The sequence below is a fragment of the Camelus ferus genome, chromosome 17, assembly GCF_009834535.1.
Source record: "Camelus ferus isolate YT-003-E chromosome 17, BCGSAC_Cfer_1.0, whole genome shotgun sequence".
NCBI classification, from domain to species: Eukaryota; Metazoa; Chordata; class Mammalia; order Artiodactyla; family Camelidae; genus Camelus; species Camelus ferus.
Window position 1 is genome coordinate 38,074,085 of NC_045712.1, and position 15,008 is coordinate 38,089,092.

The following is a 15,008-nucleotide window of genomic DNA, read 5'->3' on the forward strand; positions in this document are numbered from 1 at the left end:
TCTCGTTTCTGTGTCCCCAGCCCACAGCCTGGCACATGGTCAGGGCTCCACAGATGAACAAACGCATGAATAAATGAATTAGTGAGCAGCTCAGAGAGCTGGTTTTTCATGAAGATGACGTGTGAGGAAGGGCTCGGGCTCTGCACCACGGATCTCAGTGGCTGGTGCCTGTGGGCAGGAGTGCCTTCCAGAGGTCGGAGAAGACCAAGTCTTCCTCTTCCAAGGGAAGCTGGGAGTCTGTCTTGGAAGGAAAGCCTGATCAGCACTGCTTCTGGGGATTCAAACCTGCTCCCCGACTGAGCTCTGTACCCACCTCCCAATTCTGAAGAAGAGAGGTGAGGCCCTGTCAGCGTTCGAGGCACTGCAGGACACCAAGAGACATTTAATTTTGATAGATTTCCCCCGTTTTTTTGTGGAGACAAGGAAGAGTGAGTAAAATTGCATGCACAGATCTGCATGAGCAAAATTTTGTCTTCTTGCATCTGCAGAGATAAGTTCATCTCTAATCTGACTCTCAGCTGACAAGTCGACACAGAAACCGGTACACAGATATTCTTAACAGCATTACTCGTAACACCCAAAAAGTGGAAACAACCCATATGTCTGGCACAAGATGAATGGATAAACTGTGGTACAACCACACAATGGAATATTATTAAGTCATAAAAAGGAATAAAGACTGATACACATTACAACCTTTAAAATATTATGCTAACAAAAATTGTTTTTAGTTTAAAAAAAAGAAAAAAGTAAAATTTTAAAACAAACAAAATAGTAACACTGACCTATCAGGCCACTGGCTGTCGAACCTGAAAGTCAAACTGGCAGCTCCAGAGCAAAGTTCAATCCGTCATCCAGGGTGCAGAGCAGAAAGACAAGTACAGATTCACAGTTCATTCTCTTATCAAATGCACATCAAATGCACCTCTGAAATGAGGAAAGAGACACAGCGAACACTTCCCCACGTTCTTAGATAACTGGAGAGACGGTCTCACTCTGCTTTTTGAAAAATGACTTATCTTCCTCTTAACAGAAGCATCTCTGTATCCCGCCGTCCCCCGTAGGCACATCTGTTGAACTGTGAGAGGGTCTTAGGTCAGCACCAACCACCTTTAACTACTCAGCAGGCATCTGGGTGGGGGCTGGGCCCCTCAGGACAATGCCTGCTCCCAGGTGGACTCCTACCCGCCCTTCTGTCATGAACTACTCAGGGACCCAACCACCCGCTCTCAGTAGCCTTCATGTCCGGCCTTGGCCGGGTACCTGAGCCACCTGTGTGAACACACCCTGCAGAGCCCTGAGTGGCCTTCATCTTTCCCACTGGTAGGATGATGGGGTCAGGCTAGATTAGGGAAACCTGAAGAGTGCTCCAGGGAGCATCAGGGATCCTCGGGGGGTGGGAGATGGTTAGTGAAAGGAGGGCTCTGAGACTACTAGACACTGTAAACAGGCTCCTCTTGCACAGGATTGCTCTGGGGCTTTAATGTGCTGATGTGGGAGGCAGGACAGTTACAGGGATTAAGAGATTAAGAGCTGAACCCTGGGGTCAGAAACTTGGGCTGACACTGTGATTCTGACATTTGTTAGCTGTGTGAGCTTGGGCAAATTACTCAACCTCTCTGAGCCTTAGTTTCCTCACCTCTAAAATGGGATAACAAGAGTGCCTCCCTCACAGTGGAGTGTGGCTGGGAGGCTTCAATGTCAAAGCCAGGCTAATCAACTTCCATTCTGTGAATCACAGCTTTGCCTTTGCCCCTGTGGGAGCCCAGAGAGAAGCAAATTAAGCCCTGGGGATATTGAAGGAAGAAAAGGAGTTTTCCAGAGAGAGGTGAAGGGGAAGATAATCCAAGGCAAAGGAAATAGCAAGCACAAAAGCATGGGGACAGAAGTGGATGTGGCGGACTTGAGAACTGTCGAGACACAGATGTTTGGGTGACTCCAGTGTGGTAGGTATGGGGTGTTAAGGAGGCAGCAAAGGAGAAGCTGGACAGGTAGGCTAGGGCCACAGCCCAGTCACTAGGAGCCACGGAACAGCTATGCAGCTGTGCACCGAGTAACAGAGAAGAGCTGTGAAGGTGCTGTGTGCACGGGAGGAGGGGCCCGTCTCAGCGTGATCCTTCTCTCCCCCAGATCAACGGCTACGAAGTCCCTCTCTACTGCAGGGAACGATGGAGAAGACCTGGGGCCGCAGCCAGGCTCAGGAAAGGGGAGAGGGCTCTCAGCCAGCCAGGGGAGCCCCAGGGAACGGGAGCAGGTGAGCATCGCACTTGAAGCTACACATGGGGAGTGGGTGTTGGCAGCACACAGACTGTTTTCAACTAGGAATTACATTCACGTGGTGTAAGCTACAATAAAGTCATGGGACCAAAGGACAGAAGAGGCACAAAGGTAAAGTGAGGGGGTGGGAGCAATCTTGGGGCCAGTCTCCTTTCCTGGTAAGTAAAATAAAACCAGGTCCCCAAAGTGAGGTCAAGCTTTTCTCCCTGAACACCAAGAGAATGGACAGATGCTCCTGAATGTGAAGGGCACCAGCCAGTGAGGTCAGGAAGGAAGCAAGCAGGCAGGCAGTGGGGCCTGGAAGCAGGGGGCAGGGGGTGGTTTCAACTCCCCTCCCGGAACTGCAGCTCACCCTGGCTGCTCTCCCTTCCACCAAAAAATTAGGAAAGGAAAAAAAGTAGGAAAAAATTAAAATTCAACACCTGGTAGTTTTTTTTTTCTTTCACATCTAGTAGTTTTAACTTATATAAAAAAGTTATTAATCCAGTTTTCTTTCTCTTGTGATAATTCAGAAGCATGAATCAGATGGCCTGACACATCGGTGTGAGGCTGTCGAGAGCCCCACCAGTCACCGATTCCAAAACTGTGATTGGTCTTTGGCAACAGGACTGCAGGTACAACGTGGTTTCAAGTCCATGTACAAAGCACACAACCCTAAGGTCTCCTGCATCTGCTAAAGCTCACTGGGTGGGCCCGGGGGCGTGAGAATCAAAAGCACCATGTAGATGTACAGAGAAGGCTTCAGGCAGAACCCCCCTGCGGGTGTGGTTCCCCTCACAGAAGTTGGAGCTGTCCAGCCACAAGGCTGCTGGGTCACAGGCCTGCCTCCCGTGGAAGCATCTCCATCCGGCTGAGAGTTGGAAGCTGCGCATCCAGATCGCCTTGACAAGCAGTCCCCACTCACCAACCTGAGCCTGAGTAGCCGCCATGTCTTTCCAGCTGGTCCGTCCAGCCTGCTGATGCTACTGCTGCTTGTGTGGAAAGGGCTTCCTGGTTGGTGGGAGCTCCCTGTGGATCAGGGTGAGTCCGCACAGGATGAGGAACACTCCTCCCCACCACAAGACCTTCTGGCATTCTCCATACAACACAAAGCCCAGGAAGGCCTGTGGGACAGAGACAGCTGTGAGGCCGGGTGGGCCCGTGCCCAAAGGACTCGACCACAGTGGGTGGGCACCAGCTGACTCCTCTGTGGCTGGCTGCCCTCACAGGGCAGGAGGACAGGTCTGGAGCTGGAAGTTTGGTGCTTGAAGCCAATCTGTTACCTTGAGCAAGTCTCACCTGTACAAGTGGGGAGGGTACTTTCCTCATAGCATCAGACTCCAGCAAAGGGCACAAAGCCCAGCAGAGGCCAGCACTAGGCCCAGCACACAGCCGGCCCCCCAAGTCCTCCCTGCCTCGACTGCAGGCCTGACTGGGCCAGGCCCCACTTGGGAGGGAAGAACCTCGACCCTCCACGTCTCACATCTGAGCTCACAGACCCCTAGGAGACAGCTGGGTTGCAAAGAGGCTTCAGAATGAGGGCTCCCGCCTGGAAGGACAGCAAGCATGGAGGCTTTTTACAGTAGGACTTCATCCCATTTACCTTGAGAATTCCTCCAAGTTTGAAAAATTAGAGGAGCAGCCACCAGGGGAAAAGCCACAGCCCAACCTCTGCTTCAGTTCCTGTCCCTTCTGCAATCTGGGAGAGCAGGGGTTGCTCAAGGATGACCCACCCAGAACCCTCCCAGGACCCAAGTTTGGACAGAGGAACCATATGCTCAGGCTACTCACCGAACTGAGGATATTTGAAAAAGTCACCGTGACAGATGCAATGGCTGAAGACATGGAGAAACTGAGGCCTCGGCTAAAGAATGTCCACATCAGAGAATTGGTGGTAGCCATCACAATAACGCCTAGGATGCAGAAGCCCATGTGCGCCTGCAGGAGAAAGCGTCACTGCAGCCACGGACAGCCCCGGGCGCAAACCTCAGGTCACGGTTACTGGCAGCCAGGCCCCTATCCGGCCAAAGCCTGAGGGTCCTCAGAGCTTTCCCGCACAGGACTTCACCCGTGGTGGGCAGCACACCCATATTATAGTGGAAACAAACTCAGATAAGACCGTTATTTGACCATCTTGCTGACCACACAACCTTGGGCAGAACTAAAATGCTAACCCATAACCAGTTATTTTTTATTGTCCCTTATTGGTCCCAAGTGACCAACGCTTGAAGTTCATTCCCAGAGGACCAGGTAGTCATTACTCAGCATGGGGTATGAGTAAATCAGGGGCAGAGTCCTCACTTCCCGGGAGCAGGTAAAGCACAAATTAGTCACATCTTCCCCATCCTGTGCAGATGACACCCACTCAGGCCAGTCCCAGTGGGCATTCTTGAACTTTTACCTTGTGCCAGGCCCTGTGCTAAGGGTTTTAAGTACCTTCTCATTTATTCCTTAACTTCATTTCACAGATAAAGAACCTGAGGTATTAAGTAACTTGCCTCAAGTGCCACACCTGGGGGAGCCACCAGGATTCAAGCCCAGGCAGTGTGGCTCCACGCTCTGAACCAGGACACAGCCGTGTGGACGGAAACCACCACCTGAGACTATAGGACTGGTGATCCCAAGCAGTACTTGGAGAGCTTGCAGATATCTTTTTTCTTTTTTTGTTTAAAAAGGAGAGCCTTGAGGGAAGAGAGGGTCTTTAGAAGCCTCCTACACAAAGGATATGCAGACCCTTTGCTTAGTTTTGAGTTATAAACCCGCCCGCAGACAGAGCTGCTTCCTCTAGGGATGGTGCCCATTCTAAATCTCACACTCATTTCTCCTAACAGTTTTCCAGCAGCTAAATATACAGTATCCTAAGGAAGGCGTGTCTTCGTATAATTTACACAGAAACCTTGTATGTGCCAGTGGCAGCCTGCTTACATAAAGCGTTGTGAAGGGCTGGTTGCACAATTGACAAGACTACAAAACCTCGTGGCTCACAGTCACCCTTACTTTGGCCCACTTACTCCAAGAACTACACCCAACAGGATGCCAACCTCAAGCACGGCAGCTCCCACTGGATTAGCTCTAGGCTTAAACCTAAAGAATCAACCGGTCCACTGTCCAGGTTAGGACCTAATCCTGGGCTGCAAATGCAATGAAACCTCTTCAACAAGCAGAAGCTGGGCTATGATCCGGGATGGCAGAGGCAAAAAGGTACACCTTAGCAGACGTGAGGTGGCAGTTCAGGAGTTCTCAGCATTAAGGGAATGTCCAGAACGTTTCCCTCAGTCTCCCCTTATACCTACGATATCCCAAATTCCCAAGTTTCCTGGAAGCAGGATAGATCAGTCAAAACACCGTCAATTACGGAGTAAAGAGACGGGCAACAGGCTTGTCACCTTAAGCGTCATGTGGAGAGAGATATTCAGGCACAAAGGGTTTTAAATGAGGGGAAGAGAGTGGATGTAGGAGGTGTGCGTCTTCCCGAGAGCGAACTAGCCCAGTCGGAGGATAGATTCTAGGTCCCTGGTAAGGGAAGAGGCCTCAGTCCCCGACGTCCCTTACTACCTACACTGGACGAGGGTTGGGCGTGACTTCCAGTCCAAGGATACTCTGCTGCCCTCGCAGGATGTAGTGCCCGGCTGCGGACCCGGCCGAACAAATCGGCGGGGTTGAGGCGGCCGCCGGGTACCCCCGCCCCGCCCCGCCCCGCCCCGGAGCCCCTCTGGCCTGTAGCGCCCCTCCTCCACCCAGCCCCACCCACAGTAGCAGCGCCCCGGGCTCGACCTCGCTGCCGAAGGCCAGCTTGGCGGAGGCTGCGGCCAGGGCCCCGAACGCGCCGGCGCACAGGCAATTGAACACGCCCCAGAAGCGGCGCCGCATCGCGCCGGCCTGGAGGTGCGGGGGAAATGCGGCGGAAGCGTCCGGGTAGGCGGCCGCGCACACTGTGCCGCCTACGGCGTGCGGCCTTTCGGCCATGTTGCCCGCCGCCACCTCTGCGCGCCCGCCGCGCCGAGCGCACTCCGCGATTGGACGGCGGCCTTACGTGACGCGGCGCTCACGTAAGTGGAGGGGCCAACGGAGGCTCCGCGAGGGCCTCGAGGGGCGGGGCCGCCGTCTCCCGGCGCGTTGAGTTCTGGCTTACGCGGGAGCGCTCCCGGGCTGAAGTCCAAGGCTGCTTGTGCTACTGTGGTTGCTGCTGTAGCAAAACTCTCCGTGGCCTAAGAGTTTCAATCCTTGTCACTCGGCGTGGTCCAGCGTCGGCTTTCCCCTGGGAATTTGTTTAAAATGCTGAATCCCACGCTCCACCCAACAGCCATTGAATCAGAATCTTCATTTTAACAAGACCACCTCCCACCTTTTTCGTTGCTGGCTCTTGGGGATTTACTAGTATTCCTTGAGTTCATGCATTAATTTTTAACTATTTATCTTCAGCTTTGAGGTATAATTACAAACCATAAAGTTAACGCATTTTGAATTTAGTTTAATTTTTAAACTTAAGGAGTTGTGCCACCATCCCCACAAACCAGTTTTAAAAAACATCTCTAGCACATCAAAAACTTCCCTTGTGCCCACATAATCATTCCCTCCCATCCCCAAGCAACCAATGATTTGCTTTCTGTCTCTTATAATTTTGCGTTTTCTGGCCATTTCACATAAATGGAATCACACAGTATGTGATCTTTTGGGTCTGGCTTCTTTCACTTGTCATGCTTTTTCCTGAGGTTCATCCATGCTATAGCATGTATCAGTTTGTCTCTTTTTTTAATTGCTGAGTAGTAGTCTATTATATGTAAAAAGTGTTCAATATCATTAGTTGTTAAGAAAATGTGATATACCACTACCCACCCACTAGGATGACTAGGGTAAAAACCTGACAATAACAAGTGCTAGTGAGGATGTGGAGAAACTGGAACACACTCCTCATGACAACATAAAACAATGCAGCCAGGTGGTGCTTTTGGAAAACAGTTAGGCAGTATCTTAAAAAATTAATCACATGCTCCCCAGATGACCTGGCAGTTCAACCCTGGGTGTCTACTCAAGAGATGTGAAACATACTGCCATGCCCAAACTTACACAGAAGCATTTACAAGCAGCATCATTCATCGTAACCCCAGTCTGCCAACAGTTCAAACGTCCATCAAACGGTGAGTAAATAAAATGTGGCACGTCCATGCAAAGGAATATTATGGGCAATGAAAAGGACTGAAGTGCTGATAGAAGTTCCTCGAGGGCAGGATTTGTTGCCTTGTTCACTGATGACAGGGCCTGGCATATGGCAGTTGCGCCATAAGTATATGTTGAATGAACAAGTGAATGAACATTGTAAATCCTTTTATTAAACTGGTAAACTGTTTATTTTAAAAAGATTGTATTACATTTTGAAAAATGGTGATATTTACAGTCATAAAAAAGGCTCATGAGAACACTTCAAGTAGGAATACAAAAATAATCTATATTAACAAGTTTGCTTTTCATACTGGCTGTGCAGTCATCAATCTCACTGCAAGTCTGGGAACCACTGTGCACTGTCAGAGCTTGTGATGTAAGACTCAGAGGAGATTGTGGCAGCATCTAAGGGGAAAACGATCTGGCCAACATCCACTGTAGACCTCAGCTACAAGCTTTTATTTTAAAAAGGCAAAAGTTTTCCCGGTATCCACAGTCGGTTTAAAGTTTTAAAATGGGGTGGTAACCTCCAACAGCAGATCACCGACAGTCGCAGGTGTGTGTGGATGTGGGAGTGTTCATCAGAAACTTCAGGGTCAGCCCCCAGCACCGCACACACAGTTAATAGTCCTGGTCCTTAATCCAGCTCTACTAAGTGGGCAAGGGGAAGTCTTACTCTTATAAGAGAGAAAAGTCTCCAAACAAGGTAAATAGTTGACCGGGATCCTTACGATTCATTCTTTTTCTTTTCTTTTAAAAATACGTTTTCGGCACGCAACTTTTCTGACTCCTGGTAAGTAATTTTTAAGGAAATGAAAAGAAAAAAAAAGTTAAGGCTCTGATTCTTACAGGAAGAGCTATTCTTGGCATTCGTCAAGTTTAAGTTTCAAATTAAGCCTACAATTTTCCATCTGTAAACTACTTGACATTTAAGAATCTCATGTGTATGATAATGGATTGAATTATGCTTGGAATAGCAATGAATGAATTTTTTTTTTAAATTAAGGAAGTTCCCCGAAGAAAGCAGGTAAGTGATTCAATAATTAAATTACGTTTTAAGTAATCATTTAAAAACCAAAATGGGTTTATTCAGAATAATTTTCAGTTTACCTCAGCAAGCCTGACGTTTTCCTTCTTCAGCCGCACTACGTACTGAATCTTCTGATGTAGATTTTGGTGACCTACCAGTTTTCCATTTTCCTCTGCGAGACATTCCACCTGCTTCCTTAACATTTCCACCTCCTGCAGGTAAATCAATCCAGGGAAGGGAAAATGAGCTGTTTTTAATCTTTCTTTTAAAATAACATTATTTCATGCCTTACAACAGCACAGGGAGTGAGGGACAGAGCCCAGGTTCCCAGCTCCCGAGACCACACGTCTCTGTGCACAGGAGAGCAACCCTGAACCACACGATGCCCAGCCACAGCCAGGAGGCTCGTGCTGATGGGCTCTGTTACTTCCCATGTCCTAAGTCCGTGAAAAAACCAAAACACAAGTGCACCTGGCATGTTCTCTCCTTTTCTTCATATAGTTCTTCCAGCTTTGATCTCAGTTGTTCCTTTTCTTGGAACGCTTTAGACTCCAACATCCTGACCCGTTCGACTTCCTCAGTGACCGTAAGGTAGTCTGTCTCTTTCTTCTGAAGGGCACTCTGGAGCTGTTCTAGGCTGTAACAGTAACTGTTGTGTTATGGTATTCCAAAGGAATATAAGTACAAAACAGCAGTCAAATCATACATCTGTTACCCAAGCCCAGAATTCTGATTTGAAAGTCTCACTAGCATTCAACATCACCCGCCCCTGCTGACCGCATAGGAAAACAGCAAGAGCTGCAGATACGTTTCTTTATGATTGTTTTACCCCAAACCTTCATTTTGGGAAGCTCAGCAACTGAAAATTTGAATAGAAATTTTAGATTCAGCCCTTGGAGCAAATTGTTATTTAAGTATTATAGTCTGCCTGGTTTATTCAGTGCCCCATATCTTGGAGTAATCATTTCTGGTTTCAAAAACTGGTTCTCAGACAGTGGGATACTAGTCATTTCTTTAAGGATGTGCTTGCTATTTAAAATTTATACATTTTAGGTAACTATCAATTGAGAAGAAACATAAAAAAAGGGTTACCATAGAATTATACAGAATTTCACTGATTTTATAAAACTGTCCGAATCCTATAAGCTTCCCAAAAGAAACAAATGCTTTTTATTTATTTTACAATACATATAGAATAGAATGCTGATGATTTAAATGATGTAATACACAGAGTTTAATATACCATTTAAGGCCAGTAATTTCTAAGGCAGTGCTTTCAGACTACATTCCATGGAACCTCAGAAGGACAGTGTGGGGATGAGGGCCCTGATGTTCTCCCAATTCACCTGGAGCTGTTCTGTATTTGTCTTATGTATTTTGCTTTAGTTTGATGAAAAGACTTTGTGGCATGGCAGAGCCTGCAGTTGCATACTAACAGCCAATCCTCTGCTTTTTATAGAAGTTCATTTTATTTGGGGGAGAAGGAAGGGAGAGAAGCACACCCAGTTCCCAAAGATTAGTAAATAATAACTGGTCTAGGCTGAGCATGGTTACCTCTACCTGGCTGCCAGACATTGGTTTTCTCAGCTTGCCCTACAGCTGTGTGAATTCTGGCCAAGACACTGCAACTTGGGGGTTTCTGGGAGTTTTTTCCCCTGACAAAAGAAAGCCCTTTTGAACTGACTATACTGCAAGCTGTGATCCCCGTTTATGTTGTTTGGAGCTGCAGCAGCCATCTTGTAGCCAAGAGGCCACAAGCAAGAGTACCAAAAGCAGAATGGGAAGGGTCTGGGTCAACGATGGCATCACGAGTCAGTGCACCTCCAGACCTCTTGTTATATGAAATTAAACATCTGCCTACACCACTATTAGCTTGGTATTCAGTTCTTTGTAAAGCATCTTCCCATATACATACTGGATAACACAACATTTAAAATTGCTGCTGTAGGCTGGGAGTGATAAAACTGTGTGCCATTTTTGGGAGGTGCTTCCCTTGCCCACAGTGTGGGCTCCTGTATATTTCAGGGACAGTGTGTCACTGGGGACTCTTGGTTACTAGATTTTGAAATAAATTACATGCCAGCTTAGATAGCTTTTATCCTTTTTGCTAGAAGGTCTGAAATGGATGTTATTTCTAAAATAGCTTTAATTCTAAAACTATACAGCTGGATTCTCATAGATCCTGTAATAAGTGATCCAGATTTCTGTCCTAGTCCTCTAACTGGCTGGGGCGCCCGTCCCCAACTGCTCGTGTGTACATGAGAATGCTGAATGAAGCTCTGTTCCACATCTATATTCTTTGATTCTATCAAGCAAATGACTCATAACTGAGTGACAGATCTTTCATAAGTAAGGTAGTCTTTGTTAACTGATCACGAAAGAGAATTTCTGATGGCAGATTACTATGTAGTTTTCGGCATATTAACTTGGATGGAGTTCAAATAACTGAATGACAGTATTGTAACAAAACTCCTTCCATTGTCATTTACTATGTAAGATTTCTCAACACTTATATCTATAAAAACAAAAAACAGGAATAGAATTGATACTGAATACTATATCAATCCCAAATTAAATGTAATAGAATGAGCTAATTGGAAAAAAAAAGCATTAAGATAAAATGAGATGCATTTCCACTAAAATTTTACTAATAATTATTTATAAAAATCTACAATAAATTCAGGGTACTTTGATTAATAATTACAATGAAAACTCCATCTAGAAAAAAATAGAGCCATATGAATATAATAAACTTTTACAAATTACTTGTAATTTATATACATATTTTCATTGTTAAGTTATATGATAGGGCAATCAATGAAAAATTTTCCAAACAACATATTAAACTAGGATATAATTCTGCATGAGTATAGAATAGAAACTTAATTTCAAAGGAAAAAGGAACAATGTAAAAGTTTAGACTCAGGAATTTGTTCATGTATTTTTTTAAATGGCTGGAAAGTATCAAATCAGTTGGATACTTTTAAAAGGATACCACAAGACATTTCTAAATGTCACTATTTTCTATATGTGGAAACTTCTATCCTTTGCAACAATTTAAACTTACAATGAAAAATTTTAGACATAAAATCAACTCCAAAAATGTGCAAGAAGGTACATGGTTTTTCAAAATTCTTTTAGGAGGTAAGATAAGCCAAAGTGTTTCAGGACCTCTGTTCCAGATAAGATCTGTTCTGCTCAGAGTACATCTTTCTCATGTTTTATCACTTCGTTACTATCAATCAGTTTACTTATTTTGAACTTGATAGAAAATACAGGGTATCTTGTTCAAAGAATGAGGCAGTTTATAAGATTACATAAATTAATATGAAAACTGTAAGAATAAATTAAAATCATATCTACTGAAAATATATAAAGTGACCCAAGGTCAAGACTAGAAGAAATAGTCTGAGAGAGCCTCAAGGTTTTAAATCAGAGGAAACCAGATGTGAGAAGGGAAGCCTGGTCAGTTGGTCAGTTATCTTGTTCTCATTTCCACGAGGAGAAAACCCATCAATTCCCCCAAGGAAACTAAGCTTTTCCTGGTGCTTATTTAAGTGTTGGGTTTTTTTTGTTTTGTTTTGTTTTTTTGTTTTGGGGAATGCCTTCCCGTGAGGAACCCCTGTAGCAAGTGGTTTTTAAGAAAAGAATTTTGTAAACTTCTATTATGTTCACATACTACTGCAGAAGGAAAGAAGTTACTTACCTTGTGGCTATAATAAGCATTTCTTCCTTTAGAGGAGAATGAAGGAAAGAACGACAAAATTATAAAGAATGCACTTACTTTGCTTTCATTTTCAGCATTTCTTCAACTAATTTATTCTATAAGATTAAAAAAAAGAAAAGAAAAGAAAAATGGATTTAGTTTCTTAACATTGCTAAACAAAAGACTGAAAGTAACCAGTCCACTCTCCCTCATGGTAATAAAATGAAATAAAGCAAAATCCTTTCCCACAAGCCTAGCTACCTACACTTCATGCAGTGGGCCCTTTAAGGCCTCAAATAGGCACTCGATACTTGCTTCTAAATGGAGACTGTGTGAGCAGTAGGCTTACCATCTAGGCACGAAGACCAACTCACTCTTAATTATCAGCTATAGCGAAATATTGATGGTAAATATCAAACATAACAGTGGGAATACAGAAGAGACAAAATTTCAGTAATGGTTTCTAAAATATAAAACCATAAATGCTAACTATAAAAGCATTTCTCAGACAAGAAAAAAACAACTATTACATTAAAAAAAATCATACTTTAGCAAGTCTTTCTTTGATCACTTCTTCCTGTTCATTCTTCAGCTGTTGACTGTCTGGATGATTCCGTTCACTGCACAGATCAGGAAGGGAGGATGGGAAAACAGTGCCAAGTTTATTCAAGTATCAATTTCATACTTAATACATGCAGCAATCCAAGTTGTACAAAGAAAAGCTACTTCTACAGTAGTTAGGTCAAGTTAGCGCAGTTGAGAAGCATGATCAGCACATGGGGTGAAGTAAGGCACCTGCCCAGAATTCAGGATTCCTCCCATACAAAAGTGAGATGAGCAAAACTGGGAAATCTAAGGAGGGCTTGGTTGAAAGTAAAGTATTAACTTAGTCAAGGGCAGTACCGTCTGAAGATCGTATGTGGGCAAAGGGGGCTGAGAGAAAGGGCAGTCCAAAGACCTTCTGACAACAACAGGAACAGCAGAACACCGCTAATCTAGGAAGGTGAATTCAGTAAAGGCTTCCATCCCAAATAGAGACCCCCTTTGACTCACTTCAACTTGCTGCATAATCTTACAGGCCACCCTCAGCTCCAGTCTCTCACTCAGAGAGGTGACAATGGGCAGGATCATAATTCTATGTTGTCTACATAACAGCTCCCATTTGAGTGACTCCCCTCTCCCAAGAACGATAACCAGCACCTTATACATCTTATCTTTGGTCTTTAAAACACCTTGTGAGAGCTATAATTTCTCTCACTTTATTGCTAAGGAAAGTGAGGCACCAAGAGGTTTAAAAGTGTGTCACAGGACTTTCAAGTGTCAGAGACAGGACAGCCTAGGTGTGGCTGCCCCTGACGTGATGCTGTGCCAGTAGCAGATACAACTAGAAAATAACCTGACATGACCTTCTCAGACCTCAGATAATCCTACAAAGCTATAGTAATCAAAAACAGCACGGTATTGGCCCAAAAACAGACATATAGATCAATGGAACAGAATAGAGAGCCCAGAAAAAAATCCACACATCTATGGTCAATTAATCTTTGACAAAGGAGGCAAGAAAATACAACGGAGAAAAGACAGTATCTTCAGCAAATGGTGTTGGGGAAACTGGACAACAGCATGTAAATCAATGAAGTTAGAACACTCCCTCACTCCATACACAAAAATAAACTCAAAATGGCTTAAAAACTTAAACGTAAGACAGGACACCATAAGTCTTCTAGAAGAGAACACAGGCAAAACATTCTCTGATATAAATCATAGCAATGTTCTCCTAGGGCAATAGAAATAAAAGCAAAAATAAACAAATGGGACCTACTCAAACTTATAAGCTTTTGCACACCAAAGAAAACCATAAACAAAATGATAAGACAATCTACGGAATGGGAAAAAATATTTGCAAATGAGACTGACATGGACTTAATTTCCAAAATATACAAACAGCTTATACAACTCAATAGCAAAACAAAAAGCAAAAAACAAAAACCCAGCCCAATCAAAAAGTGGGCAGAAGACCTAAACAGACATTTCTCCAAAGAAGACATCCAGATGGCTAACAGGCACATGAAAAGATGTTCAACATCACTAATTATTAGAGAAATGCAAATCAAAACTACAGTGAGAGGGTGTGGAGAAAAGGGAACCTTCCTACACTGTTGGTGGGAATATAAATTGGTGCAGCCACTATGGAAAACAGTATGAAGGTTCCTTAAAAAACTGAAAATAGAGTTACCACATGATCCAACAATCCCACTCCTGGGCATATATCTGGAGGGAACTAGAATTCAAAAAGATACATGCACTCCAATGTTCACAGCAGAACTATTTACAATAGCCAAGACATGGAAACAACCTAAATGTCCATCGACAGATGACTGGATAAAGAAGTTGCTGTGTGTATGTACAAACACACCCCCAGACTCAAGGGAACATCCCCCTGTCAGGCCCCACCCAGGAGCTTTCCCTTGACCAGGAGTCATGAAGCAAAACCAAGGAAATTTTCCCTTTTTCTGCAGGCAGGATCTTGAACCTTGTTCTTGCTGACATACTTGCTCCCCCAACCCTGCCTTTTAAAAAAATAGACAGTTTGGCTCAAGTATTTCATATGTTTGCAATTCATTTCTATAGCTCTACAACAATACAAAGGCTGACAGAGGAGGCAAGATGGTGGCCGCCTTATTCTCCATCTCTAGAAAAATAACCCCTCATCAGACCTGATGGAGAAGCAACCGACGGAGCACCTCCTGGCTCAGCAGGAACTACCCACGCTATGACACCAATTTCAGCCTCAGTCACTTGGCTGAGCCAGGCAGGCCAACGTTCAGCCGACACAGTTCCGGCGGCTCTTTCTCA

General features: G+C 44.8%; 2 protein-coding genes and 1 long non-coding RNA gene across 5 annotated transcripts in view; 1 reads left to right on the forward strand and 2 right to left on the reverse strand.

Moving 5' to 3' along the window:
* Positions 1-552: 552 nt before the first annotated feature.
* TMEM42 (transmembrane protein 42) lies at positions 553-6,283 on the reverse strand. 3 transcript variants are annotated; one of them, XR_004312303.1, is made up of 4 exons: positions 6,031-6,273; positions 4,048-4,194; positions 3,186-3,380; positions 553-1,078 (listed from the first exon to the last, which is right to left on the reverse strand). XR_004312303.1 is itself a non-coding variant. In XM_032459041.1 (3 exons), the coding sequence occupies exons 1-3, from the start codon at positions 6,220-6,222 to the stop codon at positions 1,016-1,018; spliced, it is 402 nt and encodes a 133-aa protein (XP_032314932.1). In that variant the 5' UTR covers positions 6,223-6,283; the 3' UTR covers positions 553-1,015. The 3 variants fall into 3 exon arrangements, 2 of the variants coding, with proteins under 2 accessions (XP_032314932.1, XP_032314931.1); XM_032459041.1 differs by lacking the exon at positions 3,186-3,380 and having other exon boundaries at positions 6,031-6,283; XM_032459040.1 differs by having other exon boundaries at positions 553-3,380; positions 6,031-6,272.
* LOC116657235 lies at positions 6,175-15,005 on the forward strand. The gene is made up of 3 exons (XR_004312307.1): positions 6,175-6,305; positions 7,255-7,394; positions 14,784-15,005. It is a non-coding gene; the product is annotated as an uncharacterized LOC116657235 (long non-coding RNA).
* The window catches only part of KIF15 (kinesin family member 15), a 59,903-nt gene continuing 52,449 nt past the window's right edge, over positions 7,555-15,008 (reverse strand). The window contains 5 exon segments of the mRNA XM_032459030.1: positions 7,555-8,206; positions 8,527-8,658; positions 8,918-9,083; positions 12,231-12,268; positions 12,700-12,772. Of these exon segments, the coding sequence (XP_032314921.1) occupies positions 8,144-8,206; positions 8,527-8,658; positions 8,918-9,083; positions 12,231-12,268; positions 12,700-12,772 (472 nt within the window). The 3' untranslated portion in view covers positions 7,555-8,143.

Bases quoted from the DNA above. Each gene is read 5' to 3' on its own strand.
- TMEM42 (XM_032459040.1), bottom strand. From the start codon at position 6,222: ATGGCCGAAAGGCCGCACGCCGTAGGCGGCACAGTGTGCGCGGCCGCC. The intron at 4,195-6,030 runs GTCGAGCCCGGG...TTTCTCCTGCAG, and splicing joins AGCTGGCCTTCGGCAGCGAG to GCGCACATGGGCTTCTGCAT. The intron at 3,381-4,047 runs GTGAGTAGCCTG...TCTGTCCCACAG, and splicing joins TTTCAAATATCCTCAGTTCG to GCCTTCCTGGGCTTTGTGTT.